At 35.6% G+C, this 18,790-nt stretch overlaps 2 protein-coding genes across 23 annotated transcripts in view; one reads left to right on the forward strand and one right to left on the reverse strand.

Annotated features, from left to right (window-relative positions):
* Nucleotides 1–18,790, forward strand: part of LOC139973407 (uncharacterized) — a 316,080-nt gene that overhangs the window by 241,571 nt on the left and 55,719 nt on the right. For 3 of the 5 annotated variants that reach the window (XM_071980063.1, XM_071980065.1, XM_071980069.1), the window contains exon 1: nt 12,502–13,957. The exons of the other annotated variants lie outside the window; for them this stretch is intronic. The gene's annotated coding sequence lies outside the window, so the exon portion shown is untranslated. Of the gene's footprint in view, nt 1–12,501; nt 13,958–18,790 lie in introns of those variants that run through there. 5 annotated transcript variants of the gene reach the window in all.
* On the reverse strand, nt 467–12,492 carry LOC139973414 (uncharacterized). 18 transcript variants are annotated; one of them, XM_071980081.1, is made up of 16 exons: nt 12,188–12,492; nt 10,391–10,502; nt 9,079–9,238; nt 8,324–8,516; nt 7,597–7,641; nt 6,466–6,510; nt 5,498–5,542; nt 4,999–5,043; nt 4,503–4,547; nt 4,017–4,061; nt 3,519–3,563; nt 3,033–3,077; nt 2,536–2,580; nt 2,052–2,096; nt 1,105–1,141; nt 467–852 (listed from the first exon to the last, which is right to left on the reverse strand). In XM_071980081.1, the coding sequence occupies exons 2-16, from the start codon at nt 10,500–10,502 to the stop codon at nt 704–706; spliced, it is 1,101 nt and encodes a 366-aa protein (XP_071836182.1). In that variant the 5' UTR covers nt 12,188–12,492; the 3' UTR covers nt 467–703. The 18 variants fall into 18 exon arrangements, with proteins under 18 accessions (XP_071836182.1, XP_071836181.1, XP_071836183.1 ...); XM_071980080.1 differs by lacking the exon at nt 5,498–5,542 and adding an exon at nt 5,982–6,026 and having other exon boundaries at nt 10,391–12,492; XM_071980082.1 differs by lacking the exon at nt 4,999–5,043 and having other exon boundaries at nt 469–852; nt 10,391–12,492.

Below are 18,790 nucleotides of genomic sequence, written 5' to 3' on the forward strand. Positions count from 1 at the left end.
TTGGTAATGCGTTTATTTGTTTACCTTGAACCTGCATTGACCTTAAACATTCTTTTAGCAGTCATAACTTTCCTTTTTGTTGAAGCATTTCCTGATTCCAAAAAGTTCAGGTAACCATAGTTCAAAACAGTAACAAACAGAAAATAATTTCCAGATAACCGTATGCATGTAGAAACAGTGATTTCTATAGATATTACCTCCTCATAAGAATTCATACATGTAAGCGATATATTCTGCTTGAGAATAATACCTGCCTACAGTTTTGACTAGGAAATATTTTTGTAATGTTAATTAACAGTTTAAAAAGTACAAAATGCTTTGTTTACTAGTTGTAAAGATATTTTCACACTGGCGATTACAAAATAAAGTTGGATTTCCATCTTTAGACAATTACAATGCATTGTTTACCTCACAAAAATCACATAATGTTTTAGTCATAACTATTAAAATAGCTTTGCTTCTAGTTTGTATCTTACCATATGAGTACATATTTCCTGTCAATTCGTCTAAAAAAACTGCTTCATGACGGTTTGAGTCTGCAATGTTAAAACGATTAGAAGTTTTTTGTTTATTTTGTGATTATAGTAGATTCAAGATTAATGAAGAGAGCCCACATCTAACCCTTAAAGCTATTTAACTATGCCATTTTGGTATATTATCATAATTAGTTGCAAGAAAATAATCACAATTTGTTTCGAATAGTTTACATCTTCAAATATAAAATACAAAAAAAAAGGGGACCTACATATGATACAGACAATTTATTCAAAGACATTGGGCTGCACTTACCAAGTAAGGAGTTGTGATATTTTCCTAGATCAGCATCAAAGTACAGTTCACCGCCTGTGTCTTCTGTAAGTTAAAAGTGTAAGAAGTTGTAAATGATATTACTGCAGCTATTAAATGTTTAGATTTAACATAGTTAGGGATATATCTTAACTACGGTATAATGCCTGAACAGTAGTAAGATTTAAATGTTAATAGCTAAAGAACACATAAGCCTGATAGTTAAGTAACATGCATGCATTTGGACTATAGCTATCAACACACGACAAGGATTTACAAGAAAATGTTTAATCATAGAGATATGAATATGAAACATACCAGTAAATGATGTTGAAGTTGAGGTTGAAATGCTCTCCTGAAGAAATATGTAGTAAAATATAAGAAACATATTTGTTATTGTTTGCAAAAAAAGGACCAAAATTTGAGTCAAAATTTTTTCCATCTTAATGCTATGATTGCAAAGCATCAGTATCACATGTAATCAATATTAAAGTAGCAATATAACAATATAACCTGTTCTTTCACTATGTTCCAGACTAGCATTAAAAAGCAGGCAAAGACAGCACACAGAGGATGCCTGTAGATATGGACTCCTGAAGGTTTAACTCGCTATTTACTAAAGAAAAGACTATTTGCTTCACTTCAGTAGCTTCGACATTGCGTTATTAGTGTAAAGGTAGTAAAAGGAAGCAATGCACCAACTATTCCAGAATGCAGTTTGATGCAGTTTACATGATTTAAAATTGTTTGTTGCATGAGTCACCTAACAAAGGAGTGATATGACTCAAGTAGAAAGGGCATTAAGTTTGGACAATTTGTTCACATGCAGTGTATCATGTACAGTAGGTCTTGTACACGCTGCTACAGGATTCAAAAGGACATCAAACGGAAAAGACAAAGCTACTTACTTTGCAACATGACTTGATAATAATTCTCAAACACAGTTCAAATTTCAATGGGTTAAAGCATTACTTTGGATTTATGAATTAATTTCAATTAATTTTAATAGTTAATTTGTGGTATATTCTTCCACAAAAGGTTATCACATTTCAATTGTTGGAAGCTTCTTTTCAAGGCCAAAGCTAGTGTTAAAAACAGTTCTTGGTCAACTGAGCACACACACATTCACTTGTAGGTCTGCATATAGTGCCATACTTACTCAAATCACAGGACAGTCACTCCTTTTATTTTGTAATGAAATTTTCTCATATTCAAACAGCATTTTAAGTATCTCAATATACATGGATGTAGGCTAGTATACCTACCTTACTATATTCTGTGACAATTTCGTCATTGGCTTCACAAATGGTCTGTGTAAAAATGAGGACAAAATAGTCATGTTAACATCAAATTACAGAGTCACATACAGTTGTGGCACAACTGGACATACACCCAGTGTCATTTGTGGGTCTAGTGTAATTGTTAATGAAATCAAAGAAAGACCATAACAAATACAAAATTGACATGATTTACAACTTGTTTTTAATTAATTTTAATAACATAGGGTGCCTTCTGAAACCCACCCATCAAACTTTGGTTAAAATTTTACAAGAGCTTGTGCCAGAGCTAGTGTTAAAAACAGTTCTTGGTCAACTGAGCACACACACATTCAATTGTGGGTCTGCATATAGTGCCATACTTACTCAAATAACAGAACAGTCACTCCTTTTATTTTGTAATGAAATTTACTCATTTTCAAGCAGCATTTTAAGTATCTCAATGTACATGGATGTAGGCTAGTATACCTACCTTACTATTTTCTGTGACAAATTCGTCATTGGCTTCACAAATGGTCTGTGTAAAAATGAGGACAAAATAGTCATGTTAACATCAAATTACAGAGTCACATACAGTTGTGGTACAACTGGACTTACACCCAGTGTCATTTGTGGGTCTAGTGTAATTGTTAATGAAATCAAAGAACCCGCCCCCCCCCCCAAAAAAAATTACTGAATTGACATGATTTACAACTTGTTTTTAATTAATTTTAATAACATAGGGTGTCTTCTGCAAACCCACACCATCAAACTTTGGTTAAAATTGTACAAGAACTTGTGCCAGAGCTAGTGTTAAAAACAGTTCTTGGTCAACTGAGCACACACACATTCACTTGTAGGTCTGAATATAGTGCCATACTTACTCAAATCACAGGACAGTCACTCCTTTTATTTTGTAATGAAATTTTCTCATATTCAAACAGCATTTTAAGTATCTCAATGTACATGGATGTAGGCTAGTATACCTACCTTACTATTTGCTGTGACAATTTCGTCATTGGCTTCACAAATGGTCTGTGTCAAAATGAGGACAAAATAGTTATGTTAACATCAAATTACAGAGTCACATACAGTTGTGGCACAACTGGACATACACACAGGGTCACTTGTTGGTCTAGTTGTAAGTGTTAATGAAATCAAAGAAAGACCATAACAAATACAAAATTGACATGATTTACAACTTGTTTTTAATTAATTTTAATAACATAGGGTGCCTTCTGAAACCCACACCATCAAACTTTGGTTAAAATTGTACAAGAACTTGTGCCAGAGCTAGGGTTAAAAACAGTTCTTGGTCAACTGAGCACACACACATTCACTTGTAGGTCTGAATATAGTGCCATACTTACTCAAATCACAGGACAGTCACTCCTTTTATTTTGTAATGAAATTTTCTCATATTCAAACATTATTTTAAGTATCTCAATGTACATGGATGTATGTTAGTATACCTACCTTACTATTTGCTGTGACAATTTCGTCATTGGCTTCACAAATGGTCTGTGTAAATATGAGGACAAAATAGTCATGTTAACATCAAATTACAGAGTCACATACAGTTGTGGTACAACTGGACTTACACCCAGTGTCATTTGTGGGTCTAGTGTAATTGTTAATGAAATCAAAGAACCCGCCCCCCCCCCCCAAAAAAAAATTACTGAATTGACATGATTTACAACTTGTTTTTAATTAATTTTAATAACATAGGGTGTCTTCTGCAACCCACACCATCAAACTTTGGTTAAAATTGTACAAGAACTTGTGCCAGAGCTAGTGTTAAAAACAGTTCTTGGTCAACTGAGCACACACACATTCACTTGTAGGTCTGAATATAGTGCCATACTTACTCAAATCACAGGGCAGTCACTCCTTTTATTTTGTAATGACATTTTCTCATATTCAAACATTATTTTAAGTATCTCAATGTACATGGATGTATGTTAGTATACCTACCTTACTATTTGCTGTGACAATTTCGTCATTGGCTTCACAAATGGTCTGTGTAAAAATGACGACAAAATAGTTATGTTAACATCAAATTACAGAGTCACATACAGTTGTGGCACAACTGGACATACACACAGGGTCACTTGTTGGTCTAGTTGTAAGTGTTAATGAAATCAAAGAAAGACCATAACAAATACAAAATTGACATGATTAACAACTTGTTTTTAATTAATTTTAATAACATAGGGGGCCTTCTGAAACCCACACCATCAAACTTTGGTTAAAATTGTACAAGAGCTTGTGCCAGAGCTAGTGTTAAAAACAGTTCTTGGTCAACTGAGCACACACACATTCACTTGTAGGTCTGCATATAGTGCCATACTTACTCAAATCACAGGACAGTCACTCCTTTTATTTTGTAATGAAATTTTCTCATATTCAAACATTATTTTAAGTATCTCAATGTACATGGATGTATGTTAGTATACCTACCTTACTATTTTCTGTGACAATTTCGTCATTGGCTTCACAAATGGTCTGTGTAAATATGACGACAAAATAGTTATGTTAACATCAAATTACAGAGTCACATACAGTTGTGGCACAACTGGACTTACACACAGTGTCATTTGTGGGTCTAGTGTAATTGTTAATGAAATCAAAGAACCCGCCCCCCCCAAAAAAAAAATTACTGAATTGACATGATTTACAACTTGTTTTTAATTAATTTTAATAACATAGGGTGTCTTCTGCAAACCCACACCATCAAACTTTGGTTAAAATTGTACAAGAACTTGTGCCAGAGCTAGTGTTAAAAACAGTTCTTGGTCAACTGAGCACACACACATTCACTTGTAGGTCTGAATATAGTGCCATACTTACTCAAATCACAGGACAGTCACTCCTTTTATTTTGTAATGAAATTTTCTCATATTCAAACAGCATTTTAAGTATCTCAATGTACATCGATGTATGCTAGTATACCTACCTTACTATTTTCTGTGACAATTTCGTCATTGGCTTCACAAATGGTCTGTGTAAATATGAGGACAAAATAGTCATGTTAACATCAAATTACAGAGTCACATACAGTTGTGGTACAACTGGACTTACACCCAGTGTCATTTGTGGGTCTAGTTGTAATTGTTAATGAAATCAAAGAACCCGCCCCCCCCCAAAAAAAAAAAATTACTGAATTGACATGATTTACAACTTGTTTTTAATTAATTTTAATAACAAAGGGTGTCTTCTGCAACCCACACCATCAAACTTTGGTTAAAATTGTACAAGAACTTGTGCCAGAGCTAGTGTTAAAAACAGTTCTTGGTCAACTGAGCACACACACATTCACTTGTAGGTCTGAATATAGTGCCATACTTACTCAAATCACAGGACAGTCACTCCTTTTATTTTGTAATGAAATTTTCTCATATTCAAACAGCATTTTAAGTATCTCAATGTACATGGATGTAGGCTAGTATACCTACCTTACTATTTGCTGTGACAATTTCGTCATTGGCTTCACAAATGGTCTGTGTCAAAATGAGGACAAAATAGTTATGTTAACATCAAATTACAGAGTCACATACAGTTGTGGCACAACTGGACATACACACAGGGTCACTTGTTGGTCTAGTTGTAAGTGTTAATGAAATCAAAGAAAGACCATAACAAATACAAAATTGACATGATTTACAACTTGTTTTTAATTAATTTTAATAACATAGGGTGCCTTCTGAAACCCACACCATCAAACTTTGGTTAAAATTGTACAAGAACTTGTGCCAGAGCTAGGGTTAAAAACAGTTCTTGGTCAACTGAGCACACACATTCACTTGTAAGTCTGAATATAGTGCCATACTTACTCAAATCACAGGACAGTCACTCCTTTTATTTTGTAATGAAATTTTCTCATTTTCAAACAGCATTTTAAGTATCTCAATGTACATGGATGTAGGCTAGTATACCTACCTTACTATTTTCTGTGACAATTTCGTCATTGGCTTCACAAATGGTCTGTGTAAAAATGAGGACAAAATAGTTATGTTAACATCAAATTACAGAGTCACATACAGTTGTGGCACAACTGGACTTACAGACAGGGTCACTTGTGGGTCTAGTTGTATGTTCATGAAATCTAAGAAAGACCATAACAAATACAAAATTGACATGATTTACTACTTGTTTTGAATCAATTTCAATAACACAGGGTGTCTTCTGAAACCCACACCATCAAACTTTGGTTAAAATTGTTCAAGAGCTTGTGCCAGAGCTAGTGTTAAAAACAGTTCTTGGTCAACTGAGCACACACACATTCACTTGTAGGTCTGCATATAGTGCCATACTTACTCAAATCACAGGACAGTCACTCCTTTTATTTTGTAATGAAATTTTCTCATTTTCAAACAGCATTTTAAGTATCTCAATGTACATGGATGTAGGCTAGTATACCTACCTTACTATTTTCTGTGACAATTTCGTCATTGGCTTCACAAATGGTCTGTGTAAAAATGAGGACAAAATAGTCATGTTAACATCAAATTACAGAGTCACATACAGTTGTGGCACAACTGGACTTACACACGGGGTCACTTGTGGGTCTAATTTAAACTTTAGTATAATTGGAATAAAACAGATATTTTCATCGATATTGGAAATTTTTGATGAACATTTTAACACATTAGACAGTTATCAATGGCAAGGGCGGCGGAACTGGGGGGGCACAGGGGGCACGTGCCCCCCCACTTTTCCTCAGGGTTAAAAATGTGCCCTTTTTCTACATAAAAATTTAGGTGTCTCAAGTTAGCAAGAGGCCAGGGAACCAGAATGAACACTCGGGAAGGGCCGTTTCCGGCCATCTGAGGGGTTTGTACAACAAAAAATTTTCTTGTGCGCTCCGCGCCAACCGATGGTGGCGCTCCGCTCAGATAGTCGTGCATACAACTTTGCAAATCCTGGCTACGCCCCTGACTTATAATGAATTTATATGGGTCAAACTCAAAGCTATTTCAAATGGGAACAATTCGTTAAGATATTAACAAGAAATAAACTCTAATTCGGAAGATTCCTACATTAGCAACTAGCATGATTTCACCTCATTTGTCTCAATAGAAAACTTGTTCCTTGTTTGCACATTGAATATTGCAGTGCTAGTATGCTTGTTTTCCTTCAGGGGGGGGGGGGGGCATGGAGTGATGTGTATACGCAAATAAGATAATACAATAAGAGTTATAAAGGGTACTAAATATCAGGCTACATCAGTCCAATAGAATTTCTGCAAAGTGCCCTTTGATGTCGGTACCCTCCCCCCAGATTAAAAGTGCTTCCGCCGCCCTTGAATGGACATGCAACAGGATGCATATATATAGTTGTTTTGAAAGGAGATTGCATAGAAAGGTATTATGTAAAATATTTGTCACAACTGCCTATTTACTTTAAGTATATCAAAGAACACAAAAACAAGAACAAAAAAGATACATGTTACCACTTGATTTGAAATTATTTTAAAACATAATTGTTCCTAATTTTCTTCCCCAAAAGAATTTTAACATTTCACCCAATTTCATAACACATTTTAAATACCCACCTTATTTTTTTCTGTAACATGTACTTCGTTGTCTTTACTGGTTGTCTGTGTAAAAATGAGGAGAAAACTCATGATAAAAAAAAATTGATATTGTGGAATAGACAGGGTGAATACTGAAATACCTTTCATACACAGAGTTTTATAACAATGTGGGAAAAGGTATTAATAACTTGGTGAATGAATCATATTGCATATGCCTGAAATAGGTGTACGGAAAGCTTAATTTCACATGCTGTACAGTTGTGAAACCCAGGACTCACGCACAGTTTCACTTGTACTACCTGGGTCTAGTGCTTACGGAATCAAAGAAACAAAAGAAAAATACAAAAGGGAAAGTTACTTGAGGTGAATGCTACCAACTAACTAACACACATTTTCAGTAGCCAATGAAATTAACCCGTGTAAGGCTTACAGCCAAAAGGACTGTGCCTCATAAAGGTTGAGTGAAGAGCATATTACTGGTGTAAGAAGTTCACATAGGTGGAATTATACAGTGATATTGAAGCCATCCAAACAGTTCGATTCAGTTATATGTCATTCAAGCTCTTGTTTTGTGTGCTAAAATAGAGCAGAAATTCTGGATCTTTAAACAATTGACTTCCATAAGTAGTCCTATATTGCTCTTGTATGAATGTTAAGCATGCATTGTGTTGGTAAGGGATACCTGAATACTGCACACTTTCATACCTTGCTGATATGATCAAAGAGGTTTTTAATGAAAGTTTACCTTTTTTCGCCATGGGGTATATCCTCCATAATCATATTCTAGTTCATCTCCTTGAAGGATATTTTTAGTCGCATAAAGGCAAAGATGTGGGTGGCTGTCCTTCACTATTATTCTCATCCTGCAGTTAGCTACAGAGGAAATGTTGTCATTAACAAGGCGTCCGATAGAACCATCTTCTTTTGAGGCATCAATACTATAAAAAAAGAAAACACAAAAAGAAAAACAATTAGTGTAAAAAAGACAGGGGCAGTGGTTTTAGATTGAGTTCAAATATAAGGTTATGTTACATTTCTACATTAGTAGCATTATCTTGACTGAATTCATTAATAAACTAATAACAGTGGTCACAAATTCCCAGAGTCACACTAACAGTCATCTACTTAGCAATACACAAAACATACACTTATCTTACCACTACATACTTAAGTAAGGCTTTAGGTGATATCATTTTATGTTATAATAACTTGTGGACAGCCACATGAACATCTCACAATACAATAAACAGTGCATGCAGATTTAAAAATAAAAACACACACAAGCAACTATCTAATAAGGTAAACCAACTTGTTTTCATGTCATTTGTCACCATACAAACTTCTGAAAAGGTTTCATGGATATAACTTGTTCATTGTTACCTTGCAAACTGTGAGGAGATGTCAAATCCCATTAGTCATGAAGGAATGTTTATCAAATCAAGAATCAATAGATGGGATGTGCCCCTATACAATGTGAAATATTTATCTAGTTCTAATTACCACATGTTTTTTCCTTGATGTTTGAAGTAGTACATATATGCTACGTCTGAGATGTTTTTCTGACATCTCATCTCAGCATCTCTCTTGGAGAGGAGGTCCCCTCTGTATTCTGTGATAAACTCTCCTTTGTATATTGCTTTGGTTGCAAATACACCTCTACCTGCATGTTTGCAAGGGATAAATAAAGAGATAAATTTAATACTGTATTAAATTCCACTCCTACTCATACTGATGATTATGTTGAGCAAAAGACTCTTTACTTTGACATTTTAAATTTTGACATGTTCAATTGTGTCAATCTCAAGAGTGTATTTGCTTCATTAAGGCCACAAATAAGTTTGCCTCAAAATACACTGTAGCAGTGTTGAAATAAGTTCACCATCAACCATAAGCATTAGTACACTGACACCTAGAATAAAAATACATTAGGCAAATGTACACATTCATCAGCAACTGTGGCCATGCAGTGGTTAAACATTTGTACATATTTAATGCAGAGATAAGCATATATAGCAGATGAGGCTATGTATACTGATTTACTGCAGGGAGATTTAATTGTAATTCTGCAGCCTTATATGTATCCTAATTCCAGAGTGGTAAAAATTTTGAAAACCTTTACTTTCACTTGAAGTCAAGCTTCCATGATTTCAAATAGGAGCAAAATACTAAAATCAGTTTTGTTTCCTAGGAGTTGTTCACCTAGAAAATATTGGGGTGTGAGTAGAACAAGTTTTATTTCATGAGTGCATGTTCATGTAATGTTTCAACCCTTTCAATACCCCAGAATGTATCAATGATGGAGCTTTAATTTTAAACATCAATTTGTTTATGCCACTTGTTAGAACAGCTACAATTTTTTTCAGACATTTTTCAAGTTTAAAATAGTGATACATATTGTCTGCCACTTGCAATGAGTCTACATTTGCAATTAGAACACTTTTAGCCAACCAAGATCATGAAATTAGTAAAACCCCAGAGCAAGTCCACACAATTGTGACACAAAGTTTTACTTCCTGATATGAATCTTGACTGTTAGCCAGTATAATTTAAGCAATTTCTATTTATTTTCAATTTACTTATTTTTGTCTGGATCCCACCCCCCCCCCCCTCACACCCAATTAAAACATCAATGGGCAAGATTCTTTAATTGAGTACTGATGAAAATAAGATCACCTATAACATATATTGATGCTCCAAAAACTCACATTAAAATTAATGTGAATCAAATAGGAGTTCATTGAACAATTAATACACTATTCTTCATTCTCCAATTTGAACAATGATATTCCAGTACAAGAGATTAAATGCATACCTTTATGACCATTAATCCATTCTACTGACAAACCGTCTCTGTCCATAGTTTGCATGGGTTGAATGATTGTATGGCCCTGGACTGCTCGTCTTCTATGACGTAGATTGTACATCTACATGAGAAAATAAGTATTAACTTTTAATTGCTATTATTTTACTCTGTTTTCAACAAACAATGAATCTCTCAAGACTTATTCCATGTAAAGGAGATTTAGCTTAACATACATTTCCTCTACGAAAACAAAAAAGGATATATCAGTTCGTGGTAAGTTTGTAAATGGAATCAGACCATTGAACTCGATGCTGATACAGCCGTGTAGGGTATATAGGTAAAGCTAGGCCTAGGCTACTTTCATACTAGAGTGCCATGCATAGAACCATGGGGCTATCACCGAAAAGCTCCATGATCCTAAGCCCAGCCAGCTACAGTAAGATATCCCTAATGTTAGGCCTATCATAAGCTATGCCTAGGCTATATGTGCCCATGTCTATAAGCTTAGTATAATAGTCCAATTAAACAAGATCAAAGTTTGGGGAGGTATATTTTACAAAGTGGCTATTCTTACGACTAGTTGTAAGAATAATTTCCGACTACGCATGCGCAGTTGCTATTTTCATGACCAGGAGTACTATTTTTACGACGAGGAATATCAATAATTTGCGGTTAGGGTTAGGGTAAAGGTTAGGATTGAGGGTTAGGGTTACCCCTACTACATGCGCAGTTGCTTTATTTACTTTACTGCACTTGAATTTGCCTTTGTCGTATGAATAGTTTATAAATAATTGTTACGACTCGTCGTAAGAATAGCCACGGCCTATATTTTAGCTAGGAAATCCACAACAAACCGGTTAGGCATAGGCTTAATGCCCTAAGCCCATCATAAATTGTAGGTCCAGCGTAGGCTATAGACGAAGTAGGTTATAGCGTGTCCTTAATTGTGTGTGTTGCCTGATTTTGTGCTCCAATGTTTGCCCTGTTTGCACCTAGGCCTAACAAGAAAGGCCTATACTATATAACCACATTGACCTGCTATGATTCCTTTTAAAATAATGAATTCAGAAGTAAATGATTTCGAAAGACACCAAAATATGCCACTTATTTTAAAGCACAAAGGCCTGAGCTAATCTTTCTTAGGTCAGCTAAGTAAAACCAGCATAGGAGGCCTAACTTAGGCTGAGCCTAGAATTAGAAATTAAAGTTTATTACTGATTCTGTTGGCCTAGGGCCTATCATACATTTGTGTCATGTGTATGTCAGCATTGAGTTACATTTTGGAAGGATGCAAATTTACTAACATGCATAAAATTAGGTGTCCTTAACGTTGGTAACAGTTAAATTACCAAGCCTAAGTTAGGCCTAGCCTAGGCTATACCCATTAAATACCATATCCTAAGGAGTAACGTTTAAGTTGGACCTAGGCCTAGACTAGCTTCCTTTGGAAGTTTGGTCACAGCGCATTGCCTTTTTGTACGAAAATTTGCTATATGGATGCAAAAGAAACAGTTTGCCTCTTTAACAATAACAGCTTACTGATTCCTTACCTGATCTAAATTAAGACCACCTAGGCTACATATAAACCTAGGCTAGTGCATGCTATTAACATAGCCTAGTGTTACAGTTAATCTATATAGCCTTACGTTAGGCCTAGCTAAAACAAACCAAGTTTTGTGTTCTGCATGGTTTGATACATACTAAACGTAGTCTTATTGGGCTAGTTTTAGAATTCCAAGCCAATGGCATAGCCCATGATATACTTCAGGTAAATTTGATGTTCAAGATTAAAATACTAATACCTACCTTGGTGTTTCACAGTCCATTACAGCAGTTTATTCTTGTAGTTTCTCCTGTTGCTCACTGTATGCTAACAATAACATACTGTATGTACAAGAGTTCAACTATATAGCAATAACTGGGGGCAGTATTAAAAAATGCCGGTCATATCATATTTCATGTTTGTCAGCAACTTGGTGTCTCACACCAATAGGATCAGTTGTGTAAGTCCCTCACATACACTTGTTGGTAAAAAATCCCTGACCAACATTGGTATGTCGAGGGTTAGGACAAAATTCCGACCAACATAGGTATGCAATGTACGTATGTATGATCTTTCCGCAAGCAGGAACTCGCGAAAGAAGCCATGGAGGCTTATAGACTCGCAAGCTGACCGAAGCCAATCTCTCGGCACACATCCATTTAACGTCCATGTCGGGAAGTTGTTATTGAACAACACGATTGCCAGACGACACACATTGCTGTCGGCGGGAATCGAACCGGGGATCTCATGAGTTGGAGACGCCGGCGTTAATCACTAGGCTATTCACTCCGCCGTTATGTTATTTGAAGTTTCAAGTTTGAAGTAAAATGTTTGAAGGTTGAAGTAAAATGTTATTTGAAGTTTCATGGTTTGCTCTTGAGTTTCGTGTTGTATCTGAGGAACTGACCTAATAGTTTGTGTGTTAGAATAAGTAGTCCAGCCGCTGTAATTAATGAGCCTCAAATGGTCATTCCTCAAGTAAATATGGTCCAGAAGTATAACATGGATAAATAGCAGTGATTCTTACGGTCATATCAAAATTAATTATTTGTTTGTTAGAATAAGTGGTCCAGCCGCTGTAATTAATGAGCCTCAAATGGTCATTCCTCAAGTAAAAATGGTCCAGAAGTACAACATGGATAAATAGCAGTGATTCTTACGGTCATATCAAAATTAAGTTTGTGCCTTTATTTCTCCTGAATGTTATCCTTTCGAAGAAAATTGTAATACTGTGTTACGTTAACACTGTCAATCGAATTATCGTCAAGTTACGCTGGCTCCTTTACTAAATCACAACATACCTTTCCGCCATTTAAGTCTGTTGTTCTTGTAATTTGCAAACTTTACGGTAGTTGACATTATAGTGTAGTGTTTGTGGGAACGATTAACGCAAGAAAAACAACATCCAGAATCGTTCACTGCGTCTCTTTTGCCTTCTGATTATGAAGTAAATAAAAGTTATAAGTAACATCAAGAAGTTAAATCTAATATCAAACGATTAACAAACCGGAACGAAGGAGAAATTAAACAGACGCGAAGTCAACGTATTGACACTCCTGTTTAACTCTTTGCTTAGGCCTAAACTCGACGACGTACAATAAATTTGCCTTAACAAGCGTAAGGTCAATATTATCCTTAGATACTGCAAACTCTTCTATAGTCATCCGGTTCACGGGAAGTTGTTGACATGCTCACTTACAAAATGTCAAGAACTGTGTTCTAATTGTGACTTCAGGGACACGTTAGCGTAGACATCCATGGTAGTATTATATTACGGATTTAGTATTAGCCTCCAACAAGCTATAGTCATAGGACGTATGCACGTGCCTTCAGTAAATACATATGATTAGTGTGTATATTTCTATATCGAATACGCACGGTACCTTATATTCTACACGGGATAACAAGTTCATGGATAATGTTGTTGTTTTAACTACTGTCTACGCGTGCTGCACCAGGAGTTTTTATAATGGAAAATTATGGAGGCCGGAAAACGACGAATATATTGGGACTGACTGCTATCCCGACTCAAGGTAAGTGCCCTTATAACAGATTCGCATATCTAAACCTCCGGATTACGGTCCATCTGTCACAACGTGTAATTTAAATAATTTCCGTATGTGATATTAGTATCCAAACTGACCCTGGGTTTCTGCTCTTCCTCAATGAAATATTAGTAGTTAGGGATGGGCGGTCTTAGGTGGTCACAGCGACCTATCCTAATTGTTACTGTTGTGTTGATCAATGAATTTTTTTTCAGATGCCCCCATTTCAGACAAATCCCGTACTCTTCATAATTCGTAACTTCATGTAGAATTAAAAAGACAGGTTACGTACAGTTTAGGCATTACTTTATAAAAAAAGAGATGGCGATTAAGATTTCAGTACTTTAGTTTCCATGACGAAGCTAAGCTGTTTTCAGCAGGAGTTCATCACCTTACTTTAAGTAGAGTTAGAGTTATTCACAATTTTTCTGGATAATTGTACTATTGACCGCTTCAATAAATGCATCTTGGTCAGTATAGTATATGTAGCTGTTTCGTTAAATCTAGACGAATTTCTAGACAAAAACTTTGTTCTACCAAATGAAGTTTAATCAGGGATTTATTACCTGAAGCTATTACATACTTCGTCCAGACACTTTTCGTGTTAGTATTAAAGTGAGAGCGAAGTCACATATTCAAATCAAATATATAATACATCACCACAACACCACATCACCACAATATATAATACATCACCATCCTTGTCGAAATTCCAGTTGAACTTTTGAACTAGGTTCAATTGGAATTTTCTATACGGAAATTGGCCCAAATTTGAACTAGGTTGAACTGAGTGAACTGGGGTTCCCAACTGGTTCAACTATGTTTTACAGGGTCCAACTGGTTCAACTATGTTTTACTGGGTCCAACTGGTTCAACTATATTTTACTGGGTCCAACTGGATCAACTATGTTTTACTGGGTTCAACTGGTTCAACTATGTTTTACTGGGTCCAACTGGTTCAACTATGCTTTACTGGGTCAAACTATGTTTTACTGGGTCAACTATGTTTTACTGGGTCAACTATGTTTTACTGGGATTCAACTGGGTCAACTATGTTTTGCTGGGGTAAACTGGGTGAACTATTTTTTTTTACTTCTTATATTTTTTAATAGTTTGAACTGGGATTCTCAACTGTTGTTATCTACACTTATATAACACCACACTATAAGAAGTGTTCATTTTTTAACAGTAGATCTACACTGTAAGTATTAAGGGTGTTAGCCACTGAAAATAAATGTTTGTTCTTGATCAGAGAACTCTGGGTTTGGTGTGATGACCTAACACAGAGCAAGATACATATAAAAATGAAGAAGTCAACTGGATTGGATCAAAAGAAATTATAATTATGAATAACAAACAATGTACAGCTGATCTGGGCCCAGTCAAAAAATTAAATGAAACAACTTACAGTCGTGAGGTGCGCACCCAAAATATAAAGAAATACACTAAATTAGAAAGTCTGTTCTGGTGAGTTGGCCTGCTGGTGACATCATGTATTTCACGACCTCAGACCTTCCACGACATCAGATATTCTACGACATCAGTATAGTTGAACCCAATAAATGGTATTATGAATGTCCGATCCCAGCAAAAAGTATCCTTTAATTTATATGAAATAGTGTTCCAGGGTATCCTTTCACTAAAATAATGTCAATATCCTTTGTAATAAAATAATGTCCTTTATAAGTGATGGTGTCCTGGAATATATCTTTTATTGTAAAACAATATCCTTTATAGTTAATATTATCCTATATAAATAGTGTCTCAGACTGGCAGTTGAATATCACAACTTCCATAAAATAATAAGGACTATGTACAGTAACTTGAACTATGTAAATTAAGGTTTTAAACAAATTATCCAGCCATTGAGCTATCTTTCTCTTCTTTTAAACTGCCTTGCTCAGATACTCATAGCCAATTGCCAAATCCCTATACCCTGTACCCTCACAAAACTCCTTTGTTCCTAAAATATATAGACCGCACAGACCGCATTTCCTGTGAGGGTTAATTTCCAGGAAGAGCAAGATAGCTGCCTAGCAACCCAGAAGAGAGAAAGTTGTTAATCAACCATTTTGCTGCCAGAAGACAACATACAAATGTATAGCCTCTGTACAGTGAGCACTGCACAGCGCACTAATAAACAAGTGAAACTATGGTACAGTACAAAACTTGATGTAAGAGCTGACCATCTTACACTGTACAAATGAAGCCTCACTTGAAATTAGATTGATAGTTTGATCATATGCTCATAATGTTCAGTGTAGGGCATCCTCACATTTGTAGCATATAAGTGTATGCTGTACACTTCACTAGGCTAATGACTTTTGCAAAGTATGTTATTATGCCAATAGGACACTTCATGTTTGAAACAAGAATCAAGGCAATTGCGTAAATTTTGAAAATTGCTATTGTATGTTTGCTAGTTGACAATAACTTTCCTTAAATCATGCGGCTAAATATAGGTGTTAACTTGAGTATAACTAGGTTAGGCCCCTATAAGCTAGGCAACTATAACGTTAGGTTATGTCTAACGTTAGTAATTGTACCATGTGGTATACCTAGTAGGGAACCGGTTTGTTAGGCCTAGCCTATACTATAGTCCTAAGTCACTAGCCTATATAGGCCTATAAAGTTTCTGTTGAATTCAAATATTTATGATGAAGAGGACGTTTACAATCAATTATAATGTTACAAGTATGTGTCAATAATATAAAGATACTGCAAGATCACAAAGGAGGGAACTTAGCCGCGGTAATAATTTAAAATTGTTGGCAAAATCGGTTACAGATGCGATTATTCTGCGATGCTTCTGTTGGCGTATGTGGTTTGCGGACTCGAAATGTATAAATTTTGCGCTAACACAAGGTACAAATGTCAAAGTTCAAATTTGGTCGGATCATACTATTTTGCACTAGGAAGGCATTTTGCCTACCAATTGTTCAAATCGACGAACAAATTATAACATATTTTTTTCAAATTTATTATATAATAAATATTTTTTCAATATTTTTAATCATTGCGGTACAAAAATGTAATCGTTTAATCATAACTGTGATAAATATGACAAAGATTTATTTTACACCCCTCATAAGTTGTCTAATTTAGCATTTTCAATATATTACTATACGGTTACTGCTTACGATCTTACACTATAATATTCATGATAATTACGCCTAAAATAAAAGCAGTAAACATAGTCCAAACCCAGTTGGGCCAGTGTGAAACCTATAGTTCAACCCCAACAGGGCAAGTTCAACAGTAAACATATCTCAAACCCAGTTGGGCTTGTGCGAACCAGTGAAACCTAGTAAAACCCCAGCTGGGTCAGTTCACCACCCAATAGTCCAAACCCAGTTGGGCCGGGCAAAACCAGTTGAAACCTAGTTCAACCCAACAGGGCAAGTTCACCAGTCAACATAGTTCAAACCCAGTTGGGCTAGGGCAAAACCCAGTGAAACCTAGTTGAAACCCAACTGGATCAGTTCAAACATAGTTCAAACTCAGTTGGGCCTGAACAAACCCAGTTGAACATCGTGTAAACCCAGTTGAACCTAGCTCATGTACAGCATAGCCCAGTTGGAACCCAGTAAGACCCAGTTAAACACAGTTAAAAAACCGGTTAAACATAGTAGGCCCTAGTAGAACCTCGTTGATTTTTTAACTGGGTTGTACTGGAATTTCTACCAGGGCACAACACACGGAATGCTGATAATGCACATTACTTTCCTTATAAAACATCAATTGGGAGGCTCCGTCTTAGAAATCGTGCAATAAAGACATGGAATTGCATAAAAGAGAGTTTGAAAACCAACGTATCCAGTAAAATATTCAAAAAGCATCTAACCAAAGACTTAATATCCAGTTATTAATAAGTCATCCATTCATTGGCACGATAACAAATTATTATTGTAAATGTTATCATCATATAGTATTCACTGATTGTCGAATTATTCTATTTTGTATTGATATGTAAATACTTTTCTTCTTTTCTTTATACAGGGAGTCTTCTACTTTGTTAAGCTGTTGTATGCTTTTTGGAAGACTTCCTTCACACTGTAAATTTACACGTGAAAAACAAATAAATCAAATCAAATCAAATAATGTAGTGTTTGTGAAACGAAGCACATTGTTCCAGCTCTCGGCCTCACATCTTGTTCCGTTAATGAGATTTAAGATATCGTTGTTTTAATATTCACTTTATTTTGTAGAGTTTAGTTTAGTTTAGTTAAGTTTAGATTAGTAGAAAAAAGGATGAGGAGGGACACTTAAGTCCCCATCAAGGACCCTATAGGAGAGGAAAAAACTGATGACACAAACACTCAGACCCGATTACAATGTTTAAAGTGCTTGTCCAAAGCATTCTTAAACCCATTGACACTACTTGCAAGTACAACTTTCTCAGGCAAACCGTTCCACTCATTCACAACCCTATTAGAAAGTTATGCCGAATATTAATCCTACTTTGTGACTTTTGGAGTTTAAGACAATGACCTCTGGTACCACTACTATTAGCAAACATGAAAAAGTCGGTAAAGGATCAATTGTCAAAACCATACACAATCTTGAAAACCTGAATCGAGTCCCCACGTAACCTCCTAAGCTCCAGTGTGGAGAGATTCAACAGTTGTAACCGCCTATAAGGAACACTCTTTAAGGAACTAATCATCCTAGTGGCCCTCCTCTGGACCTTTTCAAGTACTTCCTTAACCTTAGCAAAATATGGGTTCCAAGCTTGCACAGCATACTCGAGATGAGGCCTAACCAATTGCTTATAAAGCCTAACTACTATGTCCTCTTTCAGAAAACTGAAGTTCCTGTTGA

The sequence above is a fragment of the Apostichopus japonicus genome, chromosome 9 (assembly GCF_037975245.1).
Source record: "Apostichopus japonicus isolate 1M-3 chromosome 9, ASM3797524v1, whole genome shotgun sequence".
Taxonomy (NCBI): domain Eukaryota; kingdom Metazoa; phylum Echinodermata; class Holothuroidea; order Aspidochirotida; family Stichopodidae; genus Apostichopus; species Apostichopus japonicus.

Bases quoted from the DNA above. Each gene is read 5' to 3' on its own strand.
- LOC139973414 (XM_071980081.1), bottom strand. From the start codon at position 10,502: ATGTACAATCTACGTCATAGAAGACGAGCAGTCCAGGGCCATACAATC. The intron at 1,142-2,051 runs GTAGGTATACTA...ATATTTCTTCAG, and splicing joins TTGTCACAGAATATAGTAAG to GAGAGCATTTCAACCTCAAC. The intron at 853-1,104 runs GTATGTTTCATA...TTTAACTTACAG, and splicing joins AACTTCAACATCATTTACTG to AAGACACAGGCGGTGAACTG.